The following is a 24116-nucleotide window of genomic DNA, read 5'->3' as shown; positions in this document are numbered from 1 at the left end:
CAGACAAAACAGCCATATATATTCCCAGAGCTTTTAATAAACCCTCTGACTCATCTCATTCAGACATATTCACCATGACCAGAGCTGATGTTTGCATAGGAAGCAGTATGTAAAGAGACGACCTAACCTGATGCAGCATGCTGCTCTGCACCTGCTCAGACAAAAGAAGCCTCCAGGTAGAAACCATAAAAACGCCCAGCTATTATTTAGGAAGTATTTCTGAGGTCTGCGTTTTTGTAGACTTTTTGTCAGTCCAATTGTGTCTCAGCTGCTCCATACTTTACGTCCAATAGCTAATACATGCCAAATGATTATCTTTTCTTTTTTTGTGCACATGTAGCTTTGCATTTGCAGGAAAAAACATCTGCTATGAACACAGTTGAGGCTGGCTTTGCTTGAGAGTTGCAGGAAATTGATTGATAACTGAGTGACTTTTATAAATAGTCACATATAAAAATGCGACATATTATAAAAATGAAGCCAGACATTTTTTGTCTGGCTTGTAGAGGGGAAAAAGAAGACATGAAATAAGGAATGTGCATCCATGTTTAGGATCTTCAAGCATAGATCAGTGCAGCTCTCCAGGGTCATCATGCATGACCTGCAGTTTTTGCTGACAAGCCAATCTTCAATCTTTTATCTGTCTAAAGCAAAACAAGAGGGATATTTATCGGTGTGCAGATGTCAAAGCAAATCTAGCTCTGATTAGTTATTTATGGCTAGAATAAATATGTTATGATGAAGTTGAGTTGGCAGAGAACAGGTCTTAGTAGCAATCATGCAGAGTATATTGGCACACTGCACTATGTGTGATTTCAGAAACCTTCAGGTGAACGTCGAGCCTGCCAGACGTTTAATCAATATGTGAATTTCCTCAGGTTGAGACACACGTTTCTGCTGTGAGGCCGGAACAATGATGTACCATGAGGGTAATGTCAGCATTACCCTCATGGTAGACGTAAATTTGCCATTTTTCTTCAACATTTGCTAAAGATTCTAAAATTGGTGGCAGGTTTTAATGTTCAAAGGGAACTGGAAGATAAAATAAAATGACAAATTATTTTTTAACACTGAGCCAAATCTGACTTTTATGGATTAAGAAACCCATTACTGAAAGTCTTGTTTTCTTGTTTCAATACGCAGGTGAGGAGACCACAACTTCACACAAACTGGGGACAACAACTGGAACTGAAGTAAATCTTGGATGTACCATTCTTACATTGAAACAAGGCGGTGGCACCATCATGCTATGAGGATTTTTTTTTTTCCAGCAGGGACAAGGAAGCTAGTCAGAGCTTGTTGGAAGATGGATGGAGCAAAATACAAAGAAATTGTGGAATAAAACATGTTAGAGGACACAAAAGGGTTGAGGGTCACCTCAAAGCAGGACAGCAACTCCAAACACAAAGCTACAAAGGAATGGTCTGATTGATACTTGAGTATTAGGATGGCCTACTCAAAGCCCTGATTTGTATAAAAGTGAAAATCAGTGGCCAGATATAAAGCAGATAAGACAAGAAATGAAGAAAAGATGGATGGAAGTGATGTAAAACAAAAAAATGGAAGATGGAAGGACAAGGCGGTAGGATCAAAAGAAGGTAGAAAAGACAATAGTAAAAAAAAAGAAAGGTAGAAAGGAAATACTGCAGAAAGAATACAAGAAGAACACAAGGAAGAAAAGAAGGAATGAACAGAAAGAAGAAGGGAGGATGAACAAAACAAAAAAATATGTGGAAGAAAGGACAAGAGTGAAAGAAAAAAACAAACTAGAGGAGGTTACAACATTAAGACAATCAAATGAGTAAGTCGAGAAATTAAAATATTTCTGTTACTATTACCTTCATTTTCCATACTTATCCACATCTGGAAAACACTGAAATCAAACTCCATACTTTTCTACTGTTATTTTTGAAGTATTTGTGTAATGACCTTGAGTGCTTCAGACCTTTGTTTTGTGCTCACGCTTTTTACCCAATATTGTTTTTGCACTTTATTCATTTTGTTTCTATTATTTAACACTTTCTGGTGTCATTAACATCAAAGCTCTTATTCAGGTGGCACCAACATTCCTTTCGAGTTCCGACATGGGTTCTACATTCTGTCTTAAACTACTCGCTCCAATTTCCTTGTCATATAACCGAGAGGTTCTTGGGGAAAGCAGACAAAAGTATATCACTGGGAGTCAATTACAGCTACATGATACGTCCTCTCACTCCATAACAAACATTGTTTTTCCACTTTCTGCTCAAGCTCAGGGAGTCCCGGAGAGATGACAAAGTACTTCAGCAGAATTGGCCCAGATCACAAAAGCATTCATTTTCAGTGACACTCATTGAGCAAACATGACATGTTCAGAAACGAGAGAAAAGGGAAGGAAACTACTGAGCTCTGCCCTCCCACTTTCTCATGCTGCACCCAAACTGTCATTTCTGTGTGAGAGAAGAGGGTTGGAAAGACAAATACAAAACAATTTCATCCCCCCCCCCCCCCCCCCACCACCCAATACCCACAACAAAAATGGTTATCTACTAAAGCATTCAGAACAAAACTTTCATAGACTTAGTTTGACACTCAGACAATTTCTGATCTGCTGTTGCTTTTTAAAAAAAAAAAAAAAAAAGAAGATCCGTTGTTGCCTTCTGAATCCTAAAACTGCTTCTGTTGATATGACGGCGCAAGATTTCTTAGGACTGTGTCAGACAACACAATTAAGACCCCGGTTTCTTGTTACCTGGGCAGAAACGGAGAACTGCTATGGTGTTTTCCTTTTACACTGCAGGCACCACAAAGGCGGTTCGTACACCTTGCAATTTATCACCGCGGAGGCTCAAAGCGAGCTTTTGTTCCCTTCTCTGTGCTGAGCTCAGGGAATGACTCTCTGCAAGCACACACGGGCACAGGAGCAGAAACGTGAAAGAATCCGGAGATTCTTTCACGTTTTACCTGTTGTCCGTTTCTCGGTTGAATGTTTGGTTTATAAAACTAGTTTTTACCAAGAATATGTGTATTGTTGTTTTTATGTTATGCGATAAAGTAGAACAGTTGAGGGGAAAATATATATGTCACATAAATAAAATAGTGGCATGCAGCCGTATCGAGCCCTCTTTTCTCTGAGCGAGCTAATAAAATCCATGGAAACCAATTCGTTGCAGGAGGGCTAGTAATAATCAGAGAGAGTCAACAGGTAACTCTGGAGGAGCAGCACAGATCTACAGCTCAGGTGGAAGAATCTGTTCACTCAAGCACTCATCGAAGAGTGTCAACAAGAAAACCAGGGTGAAAAAAAATATTGAACTTTAAATGCAATATGTGGTTGATAAAATACTATACTATATCATTCCGACAGGTAAACACAGTGGTGGAAGCATTATGCTGTGGGGCTGCCTTTCTTCTGCAGGGGCAGGAAAGCTGGACAGAGTTGGGAGCATGGATGAGGCTAAACATATGAGAATGTCACGGCCAGCAGCATGAATACTTTGACAAATTTCAAATTTACAAGACTCTACAAACTAATTTTCTTTACGTTTTTACACAATTGACCTGAAGTTTAAACATTCTGTTAGCGAGAATTTGGTTTCAACGATGTCCGCAAAGATCGGCCCACAGGAAGCCTGAAGCCCCGGGAGTTTGACTTCAATGAGTTTCTTGAACAGACGGTGCACAAAACTCCTAGTTTGGGGTTGTTTTCCACCTGCCATAAATACACGGTGCAAGAATGATGCAAACACAGAAATGCAATGCAACCGACCCCCACTGCGCTCGGCCAGCCATGTGGCCTCCTGTTTACAGTTTCACCATGAATGCAGAGCAAAGTTGGGAGAACAGCTGGTACAAGGCTCATCCAAGAGTGCGTTGCTCTAAACATCGCCTCCAAGCCCCTTTCCAGAAACTTCTGCTGTTTTGTTTTTTTTTTCCAGAGAAGCTCTTTATCCTCCCATTCCTGGCAGCCCTGATTCCTGAAGGGTGATGCGATGACCAGCTTTGCAGATGTGGTACGACTGTTAAATCTCCATAAAATCCTTGTGACTAATTTGAGCAGGAAATTAGCAGGAAAAAGAACAATGATGATTATTCTTTGTCCAGCCAGCACAGTAACAAATCATGCCCAGTTGCGCAGGATGTTACAGCAAAGCCAACATATGTCCGCCAGGAGGTTTTTCCTTTCTGTTTTGTGTTTCAAAATTTTTTTACATTTCCATTCTGTACACGAAAGCAAGCCTCCAAGTACAAAGAGGAATGCGTTTACCAGAAAAGCACATGACAGTAGTTGTCACAACCTAAAGATGTTCCTCTGTCTGTGGAAAGAAAAGCTCTAAGCCTTTCATTTCATCAAAAATCTGCTCTGGCCCCAATCAGTTGCAGATCGCAGAGTTTGGGTCTCTGGAAGCAGTCGGTTTGGGGCATGCACGTTTTTTGTTTTTTTTGTCAGAATGAGTTTGGAGGGGAATGAGAGAGCTGTGGACAGAAGACGCCAGGACACTTTCCGGGCAGAGCAACAAAGGCAGCAATGTTGGACCTACAGCAGTGAAAAACACATCAATGTCTGCCTCGAGGAGCCTGGCACAGCTCTACCAACATTGTCTGAAAACTGTGGACAACATTAACAAGCTAATCACTGAAAGGGGAGCTTTCTTTCAGAGGCTGAGCAACCAGTTGCAAATAAAGCTGTAATTGATGGCCTTTGGACTGGACATGCATATAACATGATTATCAGGCTAATAAATCAGTTTTAAAAAGGGTTAAACGTGGTTGCCAGGACAGGGGGAAAAAAAGCCTCTTTTTCCCGTCAAATGCAAGAACATCTATCAGCAAATAACAATAAATTTGTCACCATTATATATTAGCCAACAGCTACCTCTCTCAAACATTGAACACTCATGGCTCATTCAGAAAACTCAAAGAGTTTCCAAACATTTACATTTTACTATGAAGCTAAAAGTTAAAATGAAGGTATTCCACTTTCATTCATGCTACTGAATGATGCCAACACAATCAGAAATCCATGTGAACAGTTTATGACCCCAAAGCGACCAGCGTGCACAGAAGAAGAACGTTGACATCACTCAGCAGCAAACTGTTTACAGGAGTAATAATGGACGCCACTGTGTATGGATAGGTTTTTTTAATTATTCAGAAATGGGAGCCAACAATATTGCCACAAGATCATAACACAAACAAAGCTCAATAGAAATGGCCTTTTCTGGAGCATTGGCTGCAAATTCTGCGGAGAACTTGGAGAACCCCAGGCATATTAAGGTTTAAAGACTAAGATGTTTCTTACTGGCTGTGCTATTAACAATTTGCACTAGTCTATAGTCCAGACTTGAACTCGATAGGAAATCGAGGATGAGAGCAAGGAGACTGCAATGACTTAGAACTCATCACCAATGATAAATCATCAAAACAGCATGAATAAACATAAAAAAAAATGCTGATCAGCAGAAAGCATCTGCTGGTGAAGAGGTCGGCTAGAAGGCCAAGGATGAAGAGGGATTTATTTTCATCACAGTCAGTCGTGGCAAAAATTGTCAAGTCAAAATGTAGGATGCTGATGGATTTCTGTCAAGTGAGACTGACTGCTGAAATTAAATCAAAATGAACTTCCACATGGTTTAATGTTAAGGTTGGGGAAACTTATACAACCATTAACTTTAAGTTGAATTGCACAAGATAAATGTAGCGTTATATGATAAGACAGCCAGTGAACATCCTGCATACTGTGTGTATATCATAATGTATGCATCAATTTAGTCTGATCAGAGCCATTACTGGGCTATTTGAAGTTTTACTCTCACTCAGCCTGCATGAGAGTCAAAAATATTTTCATTGGTCTGAGAAATGTGCACTTGGAAGATCATAAATGTGATGTCTTCGCACCAAATTATAATCCAGACTTCCTTCAAGTCCTGCCCTGGCTGTCGTCAACGTCAGAAAGGAAGAGTGAAATCCACTGCATATGAACTCATCACAAACAGGCAAACAGGCAGAGACCAAATGTGAGAACGGTGTGAGGCATGTGGAAGTATGCCGTCAACCCAGAGCGACTTGCTTTCGGTGGGACAAAGGCGATTCACTGCTGCTGCCGGGTGGGCTGAACAGCTCCTCTGCCACAGAAACACCTTATCTTTCTTCAACATGCCCAGACAGCCTGGAACACTGCGCTCATCTGCCCTCATGATAACAATGCATGTTTACACTTCAGGATCTTCTGCTTTAAACTTAACCGTGCGCATCGGATATTTGGGAGTTTCACCGCACTTTGGTGCAGGGGGCAAAAAGAAAAGCGTCGAGGGTGGGAACAGCGCGGCTGATCTGCAGAGCAACCAGGGTTGTTGCATAATTCAAAGGAAATTAAAAACACAGTATTCCATTTTAAAGGTTTTAAAATTGTTTTTTGCTAAGGATAGCTATATACTCTAGACCTCAGTCATACAACAGCACTTTTGAATACAGTTCTGCTATTTATAAGGCATTAATAGCTCCATCATTGCTTCATGTCATTGGTTTTCCAAGATTTCTTAGTGAACAGGGATCCATAACAGCAGCCCAAAAAAAACCAGTCTTTGTTTTTAAATATCATCCACTAGCTAGTGAGTGTCAGGTCTCAACAGATATTACAGTCAATTTTATCATAAAGGAGATAATACACGAGCATAAAATCTACTAAATCCATAAGAAATGTTAAACCTTAACTAAAAGGTCCGAAGGTTTTTAGCCTGCTGACTCAGAAAAAGCACAAAAGAGGAACCGATAAGACAATAAGAATGGCATTACTAACTTCATAAGAACACCCCAAACATCCAATCTTGTAAAGAGACTTTTACCGAAGAAATGTGCTGAATGTGGGAAAATTTCTTTTTTCCAAATATCACAATAAATTTGTCAACACAAAGTTTCTGCTTTTTTTTTATCCTTCTTTAGAAGTTTGAAATGGCAAACATCTGAATTGTAAATTGGCCAGAAGCTTAATCAGTGCATCTCTGCAACAAACCCAAATTTGCACAACTACATACAACAACCCCCTCTTGCCGGCCTTAGCGCTGAAGTTCAGTGTGATTAAACCAAAACAGCTGAGCCAGGGAACCACTCAGCCCACAAGTGACAAACAAATCACACACATACTGATTAATTGGCCTATAATTATAAAGCTCTACAATTGCACAGGCAGGAGGTGTTTCCATTTGCATGCTGTTGCTTCTAGATGATTAGAAAACTAGTGAATGACAGTTATTGTTCATTACAGCAAAATTTACACAGTTGTTGACCCCAGAAGTGTAGAGCATTTATTAACTGAGCAGCAAATACCTGGCCTACAACTCAACTGACAAATATGGCCTCTTGCTTCTCTCTCCTGTGGACTGTAAAACACCCATAATTCCCTTTTAGAAATACTAACCAGAAACTTTCAGGAAGAAAATCGTCCAACTACACAGACAGTATAATGATATTGTTAATCAATGAATAACTACTGTACCCAGTGTCTTGCAAAAGTGTTACTATACCTAGAACGTGTTGGAATTTTTCACGATCGGACAATTTATGGGGTTTCCTCCTGATGTTGCTCTCGCTCATCTGAGATAAGCGGAAGATGATGGATGAATGCTTGGATGAGATTCCAACTCTAGAATCATTTGAAAAGCCATGCATGATATTCCTTCCACGAAAAGACACAGACAGACGTACAGGAAGTAGCGCTTATCTCATAAAATCTTCAAAGCATACACTGACATTTATGGTTTTAGTGGGTCAAAAGGTGAAGAAGCCTAAAGGGTCTTATTACTTTTGCAAAGCACTTAGTATTCTATTGCTACTACATTGTAATTGAATTCTCCGAGAAAGTTATATAAAAAGGAAAAATATCTGTTACCCGCCTTATGTCTTGCGACGTTATTCCATTTAACTTCACCCCTCCAAAAAGTTTAAATCCATTTCCTCTTGTACAAAAAAACCCAAAAAACATTTCCACTTCTCGTCTGATAATCTAATATTCTTCATGTGGCAGCTTCTTTTAGAGGAGTCACCAAGAAGAGCAGATAACAGCCTGACTGTGGCCTGCTGACAGCTTTACAATCATCCGAGTCAAAGCAGGATGTTTATTACGAGTGGGAAAATGCCTGTCAGCTATTTACTGGGCCACTAACTTCAACATCCGTGCTGCTTTAACCATCACAGGCCTCTTTCCCATCACTTTTCAAAGGTTCTCCACTGATGCCGAACATAACTCATGTGATTCGGTTTTGCCGAACAAATCTCACAAAAGGAAAAGATGCCAGAGTGAAGACCAGCGCCTCTAAGAAGTTGTAACCCAGGCAGAGCTTTGCATCAGCTTTTAGACTGAAGAAACCCCTATGAGAAAAACCCTAAAGAAGGGCTTAAATACGTCGGGCATCATTAACTAGTGGCCTCTTGGCTCTTTGTCTCTCAGCCTATTGAACCCGATGTGGTGCTTCAGCTCTCTAAAGCAGCCGGGGCTGAGCTTTTTCCCGAACCGAGAGGGGCGGGGGAGATGAGCGACAAGGGCCATAGCGTGACGAATGCAGGAACCTGGTGCTGCTGTTTCATGCCGCTGAGAGAGGACCGGGGGGAGGATGATACGGCACGGCCCGCTGCTGCCGCACACAGGGCGGCACAATAAGCCTCGCCGCTGTTGCTGCCCCTCCTTGTCTCTCACCCTCTTAAAGACACCCCAACCCCCTTCATTCATTCATGGCAGCTCCATTCAGCAGGTCATACGGAGAGCCAATAAGAAAGCTAACTCGGTCTGTTACTCCAAAATGTGCAACGTCAGAAAAATAGCAGGCACAGGGAGAGGAATGAGGTGGAGGAAATTCCAAGAGGGGCTCGACAAGCAGCTCAAAAAAGGTGGTTGAGATGAAGCCGACTTAAACTCTTCATGAACTTTTCACATTTCGTCCTTCTACGTATTTCACGGAACAGATCAGGAAGGGAGATGACATCAAGTTAAACGTCTTGACCTTCACCTTCAAGTTCGTAGAACTTGTTCCTCTACGTTTGGAGGAAAACTAAATGTGACACGTGGTGGTAGCAGCATCATGCTGTGGGGGGATTCTGCTTTAGAACAGAGGTTGTAAAAGCTCAATGTTGATTCACATTCCAGCAGCATAAGAACTCTAAATATGCAGCCGGCGCTCCAGGGGAATGGTTTAGATCAAAATACACTCTAGCGTTTGAATAGCCTGGTCAAAGTCCAGATACGAATACAGGTGAGAATAAGTACCAAGGCTTGAATATTGATGTTCAGACATTTTACATCCAATGTGACTGAGCTTGGGCTATATTACAATGAAGAATGGGGGAAAATTAGTCTTTATATGTCCAAAGCTGGTAAAGACTTGCAGCTATTTTAGAATTGGCTGATGAGATTCCTTTACATACATTTTTTATCATAGTTGTCATGAAAGCTGCTATGGTTTGTTCTTCATTAAATGTTTGTGATCAACACCATGTGGGATGATTAAGAATCTGAACAGATGTCTTCCCACTTTGGAGAGGCTACAGAGCGAATGGTTGCAGGTTACAGTCCCCTGGTCAGTCGCATAAAATCCCAATAAACCACATTAATTTTGCGATTGTAACATGACAAAATGTAAAAAAAAAGTCAAATGGTGTGAATACGTTTGGAAGGTTTTAAGAGGAAGCTTTCATGGTGGTGTGTATGAACTACTTTTTTTTCATATAAAGCTTCATGTGTTTGTTAGAAGAGCCGGTGAGCTGTGTGTTGATGTAGCTGCAGCCTGGGTGAGGCGGGACAGCATCAGCCTCAGTGAGAGGCGGCAGCACACTGACAGCAACATCCAGCTCTTTGAAGGCAACGCAGGTGAAACACGGGTCATGGCGTTTGTAAAAGCACAGAAAGTCAGGTTTGTGCAATTTTAAAACAACTCCAGCTCTAAAAGCTTACATTTCTGCTTGATTAAATCTCGTTTTATGAATCGTAGCCCTGCTATCTGTTCTGCATTTGATGGAAGTCACTGATTCAATGCAACCCCCAAGGCTTTTTCAGTTAAGATGCGTTAAGCCAGTTAGAATCTTCCATCCATTCATTTTCCTGCACCCTTGTCCCTTAGTGGGGTCGGGAGGGTTGCTGGTGCCCATCTCCAGCTGGCGTGCCGGGCGAGAGGCGGGGTTCACCCTGGACAGGTTGCCAGTCTGTCACAGGGCAACACAGAGACACACAGGACAAACAACCATGCACACACACACTCACACCTAGGGGCAATTTGGAAAGGCCAATTAACCTAACAGTCATGTTTTTGGACTGTGGGAGGAAGCCGGAGTACCTGGAGAAAACCCACGCAGGCACAGAGAGAACATGCAAACTCCATGCAGAAAGACCCCAGGCCGGGAATTGAACCCAGAACCTTCTTGCTGCAAGGCAACAGCTCTACCAACTGCGCCACTGTGCAGCCCCAGTTAGAATCTTATGATCAACAAATTTTGACTGTATTTTATTATTACTCAATTGAATTTTACAGCATTAAACAGAGTCTAATCTGACTAAATGAGTAATTCATGTAAATTGAAAACAATTCTTTATTGCTGCCTTTAAATCAGTCTTATTTGTCCTGCAACAATATACTTTTTAGAGATTAGAAAAAAAAGATTGGTGAAAAACAGACACTACCCATCAACTGACTGACGTGAGGCTATTGTCAAGCATGGTGGTGGCTGCATCATGTCATAGGAAGGTTTCTTTTTTTCCCAGTGACTGGGCACGAGGCTGCAAAGATGGTAAGGTGACTGGTCAAATATGGCGATTCTTCAACAAAGTGCTCTGGAGTGTAAGGCGATGATCTACAGTATCTGAAAAAAAAAAAAGAATACAGCCAGCATAACAAAGGAGAGGCTTCAGGAGCAATCTCTGAATGTCCTTGAGGGGCCCAGTCAAAGCCTGGATTTAATTCAAATTTCCAAAAACGGCTGTCCCCCTACACCACCTGTCAAGCCTGACTGATCGTGATAAAAATCTGAAGAGAAGAATGGGAGAAAACAGAATAGGTGTGCCAAGCTTGTCGAGACACAACCAAGAAGACTCGAGGCTTGAATTGTTGCCATGAAACTTGTAAGCCGATGGATGTGAACACACGTAGCTTTTGCATTTCTTTTTTTTTGATTTTCTGTTTTAATCAACAACAATTACATTTTTTTTCCCTCCTTTTTGTGAAAACATCATAGCAGCCCACACACAACAGGAGCCGGTACGCTAATGTCAAGCAATTCATTAGAGTCCTCATTACAGAGCTACATTTGGCTGTAAGCACACACCATCCATGAGCCCGAGCGTGTGCATGACTGCAGAGGCAGCTCCTGGCAGCATGATGGATGAAGAACAGGGCGTCTGCGTTGGAGACGTCCACGCTGCTGCAGTCTGGGACCAGCCTACAACCCCTTTCAACCTCCTCCAGCGTACGAGGAAAGGAAATTCCACACGCAGCCGCAGTCTTCGCACATTAACAGCCTCCAAACACAGAGCTTTTAACATCAAACCACGTAGTTAAATGAGCCAAGCCTCTCTCTCTCCCAAGCTCTCTCCACTCTCATCGCATGGACAGACACACTCCAGACTGTAGTGGAACATCTCTATTCCCCCCCCGCCCATTCAGGGGAAAGCAACAGAGCACAAATTGACCCAAAAAGTCAGCCCTGATTTTCTGAGAGTGCCACCGCTGAGTGTGGCATGGAACCTAAAAGAAAAGAAAAAAGGATGCACTAAGCTCACAGGATGTTGAGTAATTTTACCCAGATGTTCTCCAGTTCATCTGACTAATAAATGCAAGGAGGGGAAATGAATTCTTCAGCCACTCCTCACATCTTAGGGTCTGCTGGAGCAACAGTGATACTTTTCCAAGGGACTGAAAGCTTTCTGGGAGTGAATGGTGCATTAAATCCTCCCCGTGGAGCGGTTGATTTTGGAAACGTCATTTTGTACTCTATTAAAGAGCACCAATCTAAGCGAGGGCAGGGGGCTCCTGGTTCCAGCTGCACAGGCGTTAAGGTCATCCAACAAGCAGGGGAGCACCTCGTCTAAAAATACTGTCCTACATACAAATTCGTCCAGCTTGCCCCAGGAGAGGGTTTTATTTTTGTACATGTTGATGCGGGGCTAAGATTTCCTCCGCTTATATTTTCCAAAACCTCTATCTATAATCTGCAACTGTCTGCAAAAAATGCATGTGTGTGAGGGTCTGCAAAACATTCCTACGCATCCCTGAGACATGCCATCACACACACACACACATGTGAGTTTAATCTTCAGTCACTGTCAGCGGAAGAGAATTTCCCTGACCGCTATCTGGAGTAAAAAAAGAAAAAAAACAAGAGCTCGCGTGTGTGTGAGCTGAATCGCAAAACTTATCACGTCGTTAAGATCTGAGGTTTCAGGGGAGCCGTTGGTGTCGTCGGCCTCCATTCTTCACAGTGGACTTGTAGCTCCACTGTGGAGGAAAAGGAACTGTACAGGTTTTTTTTCCCCCCTGATGTGTGAGAAGTTGCAAATAGGCGATGCTTTTTCTACAGCACTTTAGGCATTTGTTGCTTACAGATTACTGGTGTGGTGATATTTGAGATTATCAGCAACAAAAATAAAAAGCAGAAACAAAAATGAACTTGAATACATTTGAAAGCTGACTTCATTTACTCAGTTACCTTTAGACAAAGGTAACTGAAATCCTACCTGGAATTCAGTTGAAAAAGTAATTGCATCTCTTATTAAATCATGAGTCAACAGGGATTCACAGCATCTCGTGGTTGTTTAAGCAGCCACACCCAGACCAGAAAACTGTCAAACTTGTTTAATCATTAAATAACTTTAGTATCTGTAGATGCACGGTAAAACATCTAGAAAACAAGCGTTATGTGTTATGTTAAATCTGCTGATTTGATATTGGGACATTTATGTAGCTCCACACAAAGGGTAAAACACTAGTTAACTTGTCAATGCCTTTAGCCACATCTTACTGGGAAATTTGGTACCACCAAACATTCACAAACAAGGTACGGTTTTGTGGAAGATTCAATGGCAGCAACGTTTGCAAACTTTGCAAGTTAGCTGCTGTCAGTAATGGCAGTATATGATTTAAATAAATAAGAACTGCTACTGAAGGACCACCTTCTGCAGACCCTTTGATAAATCAAAATGCAGGAAATGAACATTTTGGGGAGAGAAAAATACACTGTATCCATAACCACAATATAAATTTGAGCCATCCCATTTCTAATGCCGTCCAGGGCAACCACCCATACTCCTAAACAAATCATACATCTCATCCAGTCCGACTAAATGTTGTGCATGCTGACTAAATTAAATTATATAGTGGTTATAAAATTAGCATGATCTTTAAAAAAAAAAGTGCTTAAAGTTGGGTCATGAAAGCCTTTTTGTTTTTTTTGTTTTTTTTAGTTTAATGATCTATTGAGTCCTAAAACTGAAGCAACAACAGCCTGAGGGAATCTTTCCTGCACACATGTTGTTAGGAGTCTGACAAACAAGCGGGTCTCTGCTGCACAACACATCCACTCTCCACCAGCTTTGTTGCATTTTCGTTACGGACAAGCTCTGGTCCTCACACGCAGGTCCGAGTACAGGCTGAGGGGTTCTTACCGTCGCCGATGTCCGCTCGGATATTCCACACACAGAGCAACAACCAAACAACTCCAGCGAGAAGGTTGAACGTCTTCACAGCAGCCATATCCAAGTTCTCTCTCTCTCTCTTTATTTCGCTGTTTTTTTAATTCTTGCTTTCCTCCACCACCACCACCACCACCAGCGGAGTCCGTCTTCAGCTCCTGCACCGACAGCGCCAAACTCTCCAGCAGCCAGCCGTCCCTGCTGCTTTTTAAAAGAGCAAAGACCTGCCTGCGCTGCACTGAGCACTGATTGTTTTTTTTTGTTTTTTTTTTCCCCCCTCGTCTCCAAATGTGCGCCGCTCTGCGCGCTCCTGGGACGCGCTCTGAAATGAACCAGAGCTGATGATGTCTGGGGAAAAAGAGAGTTTAAAGCGTAAAAAAAAAAGAAAGAGAGAGAGAGAGAGACAAGAGAAATGCAGCTCAGCTCCACATGGTGCTGTGGTCCCAGCTGCTGGGTGCAGAAAGAAGCTGAAGAAGGCGCTCGGAGAACACGGTGCGCTCTCACCGTCATCAGCTCCCCAGAACCAATGGCTTCCATCCACCTTCGAACCCGCAAAAAATGAGACAAGCATCTGCTTTTTTTTTTTTTTTTTTTTTTTTTTTTCCAGGACGCTTAATTTTCCCCAAACAAATTTAGAATTATTGGAGACAGATTCTTCTTTAACGGGGCTACACCTGTTTAAAGAGTTTTAATATGAGTGGGTGCCATTAAAGAAGGAATATATGTTTTTCATGGTTCTTGTTCTAATTTTGGTGCTAGTTTTTATAATGAAATGTCTCATCTTTCACCTTTTGCACAGTGACAGGTTAGTTAGAGCGCCCTCTTCAGGTGCAAAAGATTTTGCATTAAAAACATGCTTGAAATGTCCGTTTCCTGGGTGAAACACAATTGGAGGAAACGGTGATATATATTTTTTATATTATCAGTGATTCTTGAGAATAGGGACAAAACAGGTCCTATGGATAAATCACAAAATTTGAATAAAATATACACAAAATATTTAGAATCACTGAAATATAAAAAAAGTATCAAATGTAAAAGATTTTATAATCTTTTCCTTGCTGCTAGATATAGATAACTTTGTTTCTCATATGTTTTTCAATTTCCACATGTCATGCTGGCTAGTTTGATGTTCTGGATCATTTAAGTGTGTGACAACAAAGCAAGAGAAAAAGTCTGTGCATAATTTTTAACCACTTTGTACATAAGCAAGTTGGTCCTCATGAAGTCAAAAGACATAAAATGTTGTTAATGTCCAGTGCCAGACATTAAAAACTTCTCACCATCATTTGGTGCTTTCCTGTCACATGAGACGACACACAAGTCCTCTTCATTGCTTAGCAGGAAGTCTGCACAGGACAATAACTTTGACCACGTTTGTCCCAATTCAGACTCTACTGTGGAACGTCACCACAATGGAAACATCTTAAAAAACAATTAAGCCAAAAATTTCTTATCATAAAACAGAAGTAAATTTTATACTGCATGTGGTTGTTTTGTATGTCACTGCAGCTTCTTTACTGCGAAAAAAAACGAGTATTTTCATTTTTTTCATTTTTCATTTCAAACGAAAAAACAAACTGCCTGGAAATACACGGACGGTGGGTGCTTCTAGGGAACAACTTTCACGTCAGACTTGCAGAAGTGACAGAAAGATGAGTGACCAATGAGCGAAAAGGTTTCCACAGCAGAAGTGGCTTCCAAGGATTTCCTCTGCAGAGGCTTGAAACCTTTGGGTTTAGATAGTGAGAAAGAACAAAGTGTCCATTTACCACATGTGTTTTATCTGCAGGGCCATAGGGGATAACCTGTGGAGTTCCCTGTAGAGAAAGGAACTCTACAGGATGGAAACCAAATGAGGGAAAAACAAAACAACAACTATGGAAAGCAGAAATTCCAGATCACCTCTCTGATCTGGTTTGATTATTGGAAAGTTAATGACCTTTTTATTAGATACTGTAGGATTAGAGGTTGGGTAAACAGTCCAGGTAGGAAGAAGAGATCCAGAATGAGCAAGGCAGTAATCGACGTCTTTGTACATGAAGCAAAGCGCACAGCAAAAAAGCAGAGAAACTCACAGAACAGCTAGGGAACTGGCAGTAGTCAGGAGACAGAAAACAGGGCAGGTGCACATCAGGAATTCACACATGGATCAGGCAAAGTCTTCGTCAAGGAGGAAGACAAAGTCTGCATGGCAGGACTTTGCATAGACTGCAGCACAGGTAAGAGCCATTAGCAATAAACAGCCAGCAGGAGAAGCAGAAGCACAGGTGAGAGCAATGAGCTAATCAGCAGGGACAAGAGGAGCAGCATGACTCATGACAGGAAACATGGGAAACAAAAAAATCCCAACAGGGTGAACAGAAAGCATGTGAGCAAGGGCCAAAACTGCAAAACTGAACGTATCATTTACTTTTTTTGATCCCCAGAGGCTCAAGCTCTTTGTGAAATTGTTGCAGAGCTCTTACAGAAAGAGCTGAGGCTGTGGGTGATGAAGCATTCTGCTTCTCTGGATGGAAGTTGTCCTTACACCCTTCCAGCTCCAGCATTAAGCACAATCACTCACAGATAGAGTGAACTTTAGCTTGGCTGCAGATCTAACAGCACTCTAGTCTCCCTGGAGGAGGGGAATTTAAAAAGCCTCAAGACATTCTGGACGTCATTACTGAAAAGTCAGGTTCTTTGGGTCGGATGGCGCTGGCAGGTGAAACACTTTCCACTGAGTCAAATCCAACTAGCTGAGTTTTGTCACCGAAGTGTTTTTTAACGATCGACCAGTTAATAAACAGAGAACAAAGAAGCCATGTGCCAGTCAGAAACCACAGAAAGAGAGAAAAAAAGAGAAAAACTTCAGGGGAAACAAGTTACACTCTGTCTTCATCTTTCCATTAGACCATTTCACATTATTGCCCTTCAAGTGACATTAACGGGAGCTGAAAACATTTTGTTTCTCCCTCAGTGGAAACTGTGCTGCACAGGTTTGCTTAGTAGAACTGGACTCTGTGTAAGAGAACGTCATGGACGAAGGCTAATAAACGAGCTCTTTATGGCGCCGTTTGCGCTTTTCCTCAGTGTCACATGATACCAGCTGCCGGGTTACTGGTTTCATTAGTCAACTGAATGTGTATGGAGGGATGACAAAAATGTATCAAAGAAAATTAGATATTCTGCCAAACCTAAAGATTTACAGATAGAGGGGAAGTTCCACGATGATGTCAAATCCGCCAATTCACGTTTTGATCTGATGTTTACTGAGTCACACCATAGCAAAGATAAAATCATTGGATCCTTAAGAAATGTACCATCAGAAATTAATAGAATGATTTTATTTTGCATTTATAAACCCTAACCTTTCTATCCCTCGGATAAATGTTTTCTTTTTAAAGAATCTCACTCTTACGGCTCATTCGGAAAGCCCACATCTAAGTATGAGAGAGAGCCATGGTTTTATTTCTATTTTTAGGTTTTAGAATAAAGACAAACAAACAGAATAAGTGTATTTCCTTGTATTTTATTTTCACGGAGTAGGAACTTTAAAAGTCACATGCATTTTAACTTAGTAGAAAAAGAATTTGGGGAATTTTAAGCAAGTCACTAGTTTAATTCTATTGTGGGAAATCTATGCAGAAAAACGAATCTAGACTTTTTTTTTTTTAGCTTGGTATTAAAACACTCCTCGGCTGTTTATCATCTCAAGCCAAAGAGATACAGGCTGTAAACCCCTGAACCAGACTGGCAAACAATATTTAACACAATATTTGTCAAAGTCATTGAGATACTTGCCTTTACACATGAGCTGTAATCACATTCCATTCCTCAAACAAGGGCTATGAAAGGATGCTTGTTGTTTACAGTCATGTTGGGACAGGAACAGGTAATCACGAAACCGTTCCCTCAATATTGGAAGCATGAAATTGTCCAAAATGACTTTGTATCCTTTCTTTTACTGGAACTAAGGAGCCACACCCAACCTTGGATATCCATAAAGCTGTCTTTGCTCCGTTCTTGAGCTAACCTGACAGCCACAGGAAGTCTGGACGTCCACAGCTGTTGACTCCACTGAAAGATGCCCCCCAGCTTCCTCTGACCCCACTCTGATTTTATGTGACCCCACTGCATAAAATGTTCCCAGATTCCTTCCTCTGACAGCTGACTGTGGAATAAGCAGGAGGGAAAGAGAGTTTACAACCTGACTCATAGCACAGGTGGCATCCTATCACAGCTGGAGTTCACTGAGGTGACCCTATACTTTGGGGAGGTGGTGTATCTGTAGCAGAGTCATTCACCAGTACAAAAACACCTCTGAAAAGCAGTCCTTTATTAATCAAATAGAAATATCAGCATTCAGCAGTCATAATAGTCAGTTATAATGGCCAATGTATCTGTTGAACAGAAAAGGAAGCGTAAATTGTTAAAACTTGAGAATTTTTCTAAGTCTACTGCAACATTTGCAAGCCAACGGAAAAAAAATATTTAGCCGCTCAAAGGCACCAAACTAAACGGAGTCTTTTTGAACCCTTTTGCAGCCTCCAGAATCACTGCACGTTTAATCAGAAACGGCTCACTGGTCGTCTTCTTCTGTCTTTTGCCGAATCAATGAGCTGGAAACTCTAGTAGACAGTCAGCAAAGAGCGTCATGCTCAGTTAAAACAGAGGTGAATCAGTCATTTTGTCATGCACTCACACTAAAAAAGATTAAAAAAAATAAAATGCTGGGCTGCTCCTCAGTCCAGTGGGAACCCTTACTGTACTCAACCAAGACAGCACTAAGTGGAAGCTTGTTAACAAATACAAAAGTCAACTCTTATTTTCAAATAAAAGTCCCTAAAGGCTCTCGCAGATGAACTTTACGGGAGCACTTTTATTACAGAGACGTCTCTGAACGGCGACATACACAAAAAAAACACGGTGACCTTTTGGCTGGACTGAGCCTGGTGGTGAGCACAACTGTCACAATAGCTTCAAAGGGGAAAAAGCTGACTGATGTTGCTTCAGAAACAAAAGCTCGTGGCACGCAGTGGCTCCTCTCTGAGCCATTCAGCTGCACGAATAACGAAGCTACCAGAGAGAGTTTTCCCAGGTCAGGCGCACCGATTGCTGCAGGTTTTCGGCCAGCTGCTGTGCATGACAAGTGGAAGGCTCTAATGTTTGTGTGTGCATGTTTGATTGTTGTGTGGTGGAAGGGGGAAAAAAAACGATGGAGAGACTGCAAAAAGGCTGAGCTGTTGCTTTTCGGTGGCTGAGCTTGGCAGCAAATTTCTTTCACTGGATTGTATTTTTCATTTCGGCGGCCTGACATTGTTCATTTTTATCAAACCGGTGGACATCAAATATGTACTGCACTTACACACTCAACAGAGACTCTGCTGTGATGGAGAATCTGACAAAAATGACTGATCCTATCAGCTTCTCTTATTGTGGAACTAAAAGGCAACCTGGAATCTATGGTGGCGGCATCTTCTTATTTCTTGAGGCAGAAATAAGTTATTGATGCACTTCAATAGGCATAAATGCGTTTGTGTAAAAAGCCTTAAAATAAAACCTATTCTTCATTGCTGAAGTGTAATCTGACTGAAAATTCTGTAAAATCCACCTCAAAGTATTTTGGGGGGATTTCATGTGACCCACTGACACAAAATAGTGCAAAAGTAGATGGGGGGGGCGGATATATTGTTTTATAAGTATTTTAGTTGTTACAGTTTTAGTCTCTTGATGTGCACAGATGGTGAAAGCATACATCAAAAGACTTGAATCTGTAGTTGAAACAAAAGACATTTTCATAAAACGGGATGGACAGATGGACGGACGGTATCCCTCCCTAACTCTTCACAGTTATGTTTTTATTTTGCTTCAGTTCAAAATATGCTCTCATTGTTGTCATCACAAGAATAAAATGAAGTCTGTGCAGACTTCGGAGGCTCTGTAATACTGTAAATAGGGCGTTTACTCTGAATGTTGTCTACAGCTATATAAACTTTAAATATAACATTTATTTTAGATCAAGAGGGCAGCCAAATAATGCTCTAAAGTGAGACTTCTGTAGGAATGACTTAACACTTGTTGCAAAAGTTGCATCATATTTTTTTCTTTTCTCTGGTGACGTTATTTTTATTTTTGGGTTGTTTTTTATGTAATACTTGATCAAAAAAAAACAAAAAACATTTACAACAGCGACATAAAGAACTAACATTTCAAAGATTATCTTCACAATTTTCCCAAAAGTTCATATCTACACAATATGCATAAGTTGTTTTTTCTCTCGCTATTTTTCAGATTACCGATGTGTTTTAACGTCATGGAAACATGCCAAAAAACAATCCATCAAGTTTTATCGATTTTATTCTTCTGAGCTTCTGTTGCCAGGGCCATTAATGTCACCGGGGTAATTGTACATTGGGTTGGAGAAGGATAGCTTGGCGTCTTTCCAGTTTGAACCCTGCTGCAGATAAATGCAGAAAGAAGAGACGAGGATCACATTACAGACACGTATACGCACAGTCGGAGGTCAAAAGCCGAGGCGGACACAACTCACCTCCACCTCTCTTCTCCAGGGGTAGACGCTGATAGGAAACCCAAGACCCTCACTCGTTTTGGGGTTAATGGATGGGCCGCTGTCTGGACTTTTGTCCTCTGATGGATTCTGAGAACAACAAAAAAAGATTAGATGAGCCATAATGTGCGAGAGCACTTGGATAAGGGGAAGTGACCGGACTGACCTGTTATGCAGTCGGGCGTTTATAATTACATCCCTAACCTCAATAAAAACGTTTCATCGTCTACTATCTTCCAGCGCTCGGCAAAACAAGTGCTGAAGTGGCAGAGATATGAGTTGAGACTCACACTCTAATAATAGCTGCATCCTCAGTGGTAGGGTGGCAGCAGAGGGACGCTGACAATGTCAGTATTAATGCACAAAGCAGAACTGCTTTATAATGTATTTGTGTCTGTGCTGAATCAAATTGCTGGACAACGAGCTGCACATTTGTTATTAAGCAACACATTTTTATATACATATATATATATGTGTGTTTTTGATTGATATTTCTCTGAATTAATTTTAAAATGCTATGGAAAAAACCTGAAGATGGATAGACAGAGCAGCCCTCTCCACACCGGAGAGTTATTACTTCTCTTATGGATGTTTGTGTTACTTAAAAGGTTTTATGAGACACATCAGGAAAAAGACACAGCACAGTCTATTATTCTATAATGACCACATTAAATGTCATTACAGTTGAGGCGCTCCAAGTCCTTTCTAGTGTTCTTATTTGACTCGGTAACCAGATAAAAATGACTTTCTACGTGTTTGAACACATAATGCACTTGTTTTCTTCTCCTGATCCGCTCATATGAATCCTCCAAAGTCACACATCAGCCATTACAGCAACGGAACGGCTGTGATCGTATCGTCTCCTGTGTGTGTGTGTGTGGTGCTTTTTATGACGGCAAGGAATGACTATTGAGATTAAAACTGCAGGGAACAAGGCGTGCAGTCGGAGAACAATAATAGCAACATCTGTGTGAGAATAAAACCCTTTTTGTTCGAGCAAACGCTGCTACCCAAAAGGCTTTGTGTCTTTTGGTTTGGCAGCTGATCACACTGGTTGTTTATGGTCCTACATGTGTCGCAGAGTGTGTATTGAGCAGCCCCTAAACACTGCAGAGGCACTCATGAGAGGCTAAATCAATAATCCTAAATCAAAAACCTAATCAAGCAAAAAGGCTTGGCGATCACCTTCTGACCTCCTCTCATGTTGGCTCCACTTATTGAATAAGTGTGGGACCAAATGGTGGAAAAATGAATTTTGTGCAGCTAAGAAACCCAAAATGACTCCACCGGTGATTGATTGGACATTTCTGTGCACTGACCTCTGCTCTCCAGTCAAAGCTCGGATTATCCATCACGCCGTATTTCATTGGGTCAGCTTTTCTGTGGATCCAGTAAAACATGCTCATGACTTTATTTAACAGAACCGGGATCTTATATATATATATATACATATAGAAACAGAAAAACCAGGACTCACACAAAGCCACATTTTTTCTTGCACAGGGCAAGAAAGCACACGGCGAGTCCAGCTAAGAGCAGCACCAGGCCGATGCCGATGCCAGCGTAAACCGAATCTAGACAAGAGGGACACGTTCGATCCTGTCGTTAACTGAGGAGTTATTAGCTTCAAGGATGCAGATGTAGATGAGACGGTTTAATGCAGGAGGTTTCAAGAGGCGTGCATCTTTATTACCAAGCTGCGTGGCTTGGACAGTTGGTGATGAGGTGGTGAGGGACGGTTTCTCCTTCACATGGCAGCGATTGCCCGACCATCCCGGCTCACACCTGCAGTCAAACACAAAGAGGTGACCACACGTGTGTTTAAAGGGATGCAGGAATCACATGCTTTATTTTGGCATGCAAAAAAAAAACCAAACGTAGAATCTTCCAATAAAGTAAAGGAACATAAACACAAAATATTTTGTATCGGTTAAAGAGAAAAATGCTTCCTTTGAAATTAAAAACACAAAAGAACAAAACTTTGTCAGTTTGTTTGTTTGCCAAAAGCCCTTCTAGTATAGTTCAGATAAATTAGTTGAATTTTGCATAGATTTTGTCTTAAAGCATGCATGGTGAAAATTTCATCCACTATGAATACTGGCACCAGTTACCACCACAACTTTGCTGTAAAACTGAATTGGCATCTGTAAATTTCACAGCAGTTTGTTGTAATCCGTTCGTGTGGTAAAACAACTACAAACGAGTGATATCCAAATAAAATCCCAAATGTTAAAGGTCCAGATCAAGGTATTAAATAAATCTCATTTTTAAGGGTCAGAAAAGGTTCACCCTCTGCCTCAGAAACATGGGAATAAGGGCAAAGTATGATAGAAAAGATTGCAATAGGATTGCTTGTTTATGTAATATTCTAATACAGTACAGCACACAAAGCATCTGAGTGCATATTGTCTGTCGAGCCATTTCCCTTTCTAAAAGTGGTGTGAGAAATATCTGCTGGACGTCCAGCTCGGAAACTCTGGAAATAGTTTGGCCGGCCTGGCCTGGTGCATGTCTGGGAAACCGAGTGAGCTCTTCCTCTCCCGAACAGAGACTCAGCTCCAAGTCAGCATCTGTTCAGTATCATCTTGATATTTGACCCTGTAATGGGAAACACACAGCTTCCAGCGAAGACAGACAGTGGCATTATCATTCAGAGGGAGTCAGCATCCAGATTGTGTGACAGTGGGCCGTTCCTGGCCCGGTTCCCTGGAGGAACCTGATGCCAACAGTGAGCCTGAGGTGTCCTCCCAGCGCTGGGCTTGGGATCTGCTGCACTGCCGTCTTGCACGCTGGAAAAGCTTCATGGGCTCCAAACACTGAGCAGTGGATGTCGGCAGTAACTTCCTCTTACAAATTAATGGAAGGCGGTGGAAAATGTGGGACAAAAAAAAAAAAAGAAACAGAAACCTTTAATAAGAAAGAAGCTTTGGTGATCAACACTTTATGAGTTTTTTTTCTTAACACGGAGTGGGGAGTTGGTTGGAAAGCAAAATGGCTGCAGACCAAAATTCAGGGTGGTCTGATCCAGACAATCCACAGTTAATTCAGTTTAAAATGTAAATTCCTCTATCGTTCATGTATAAAACACCTTATTCTAACAGCCTCTTTTATTGCCATAGACTAATTTAATACTGAAAACTGCAGGGAAAAAAATGTGTGGAATAATGGCCCCACATTAGGAAATAATTATGTGTGGGAATTGTCAAGGTTAGTTCTACCCTGGCAATTCATATAAAAGAAAAGTATCTTCTGTAGTACATACAAGGATTTTTTTGTGATTATTAATTTGTAAGCCTGCAATTTGACTAAAAATGAGTTGTTGCTAGGTGATTCAGGGTAATGATCTAAAACAAATCAGATCAAAACAGAAATAGTTCAGACTCAAAATAAATCTGTTCTCAAGATTAAATAGAAGTATTCTATTTTCTCACTGTTTGATTATAATACTAAAATGTAATACTTTTTACATAGCTGTATAAATGTGCCAATATGGGTCCAATGTAGTGAGAAAATTATGAAAATGTGTGAACTACAAAGAAAATAGATGAAGAAAATACAAACTAAATTTCTACTGTAAAACAGAAAAGCAGGAACCTTCTGACAAAAAAAGATTTTTTTTAAATTTTGTCCATTGATTTCTATAAGTAGAAGCAAGAAATACTTTTTCAAGAAACGCTGTCGCGTTTGCTGGTTCAGGTCCATTTCTGTGCTTTTTTAAGGACCTGCTGCAGAACTCATCTTTTTGTTTTTGCAGAGAAATGAGAAATGTGAACATCTCAGAGAGAATTCACTTATGCATAATGATGTTAGCAGATTCTGCAGCGAGTCCCATAACAGCTTTCCTACCTTCATAGTGAAATCGCTCAGCGCTGACATTCCAAGCTGCTGATGCAGAGAAACTCCATTCATGAGCTTAAT

The 24116-nt window shown here is 41.2% G+C and overlaps 2 protein-coding genes across 5 annotated transcripts in view; both read right to left on the bottom strand.

Annotated features, from left to right (window-relative positions):
• The window catches only part of plxdc2b (plexin domain containing 2b), a 98181-nt gene extending 84034 nt beyond the window's left edge, over positions 1 to 14147 (bottom strand). The window contains exon 1 of the mRNA XM_081601301.1: positions 13622 to 14147. Within this exon, the coding sequence (XP_081457427.1) occupies positions 13622 to 13709 (88 nt within the window). The 5' untranslated portion in view covers positions 13710 to 14147. The remainder of the gene's footprint in view (positions 1 to 13621) is intronic.
• A 3804-nt stretch (positions 14148 to 17951) lies between these two features.
• malrd1 (MAM and LDL receptor class A domain containing 1) overlaps positions 17952 to 24116 on the bottom strand; it is a 45753-nt gene continuing 39588 nt past the window's right edge. For 2 of the 4 annotated variants that reach the window (XM_081601646.1, XM_008396723.3), the window contains 5 exons: positions 21892 to 21983; positions 21676 to 21772; positions 21518 to 21578; positions 20181 to 20288; positions 17952 to 20087 (listed from right to left, as the gene is read on the bottom strand). In XM_081601646.1, coding sequence (XP_081457772.1) covers positions 19986 to 20087; positions 20181 to 20288; positions 21518 to 21578; positions 21676 to 21772; positions 21892 to 21983 — 460 coding nt within the window. In that variant the 3' untranslated portion in view covers positions 17952 to 19985. The remainder of the gene's footprint in view (positions 20088 to 20180; positions 20289 to 21517; positions 21579 to 21675; positions 21773 to 21891; positions 21984 to 24116) is intronic. The other 2 variants (XM_081601647.1, XM_008396724.3) reach the window with 1 other exon arrangement.

The sequence above is a fragment of the Poecilia reticulata genome, chromosome 20 (genome assembly GCF_904066995.2).
Source record: "Poecilia reticulata chromosome 20, P_reticulata-male-v2, whole genome shotgun sequence".
In the NCBI taxonomy this organism is placed as follows: Eukaryota; Metazoa; Chordata; class Actinopteri; order Cyprinodontiformes; family Poeciliidae; genus Poecilia; species Poecilia reticulata.
This window is presented reverse-complemented; position numbering and strand designations above follow the sequence as displayed.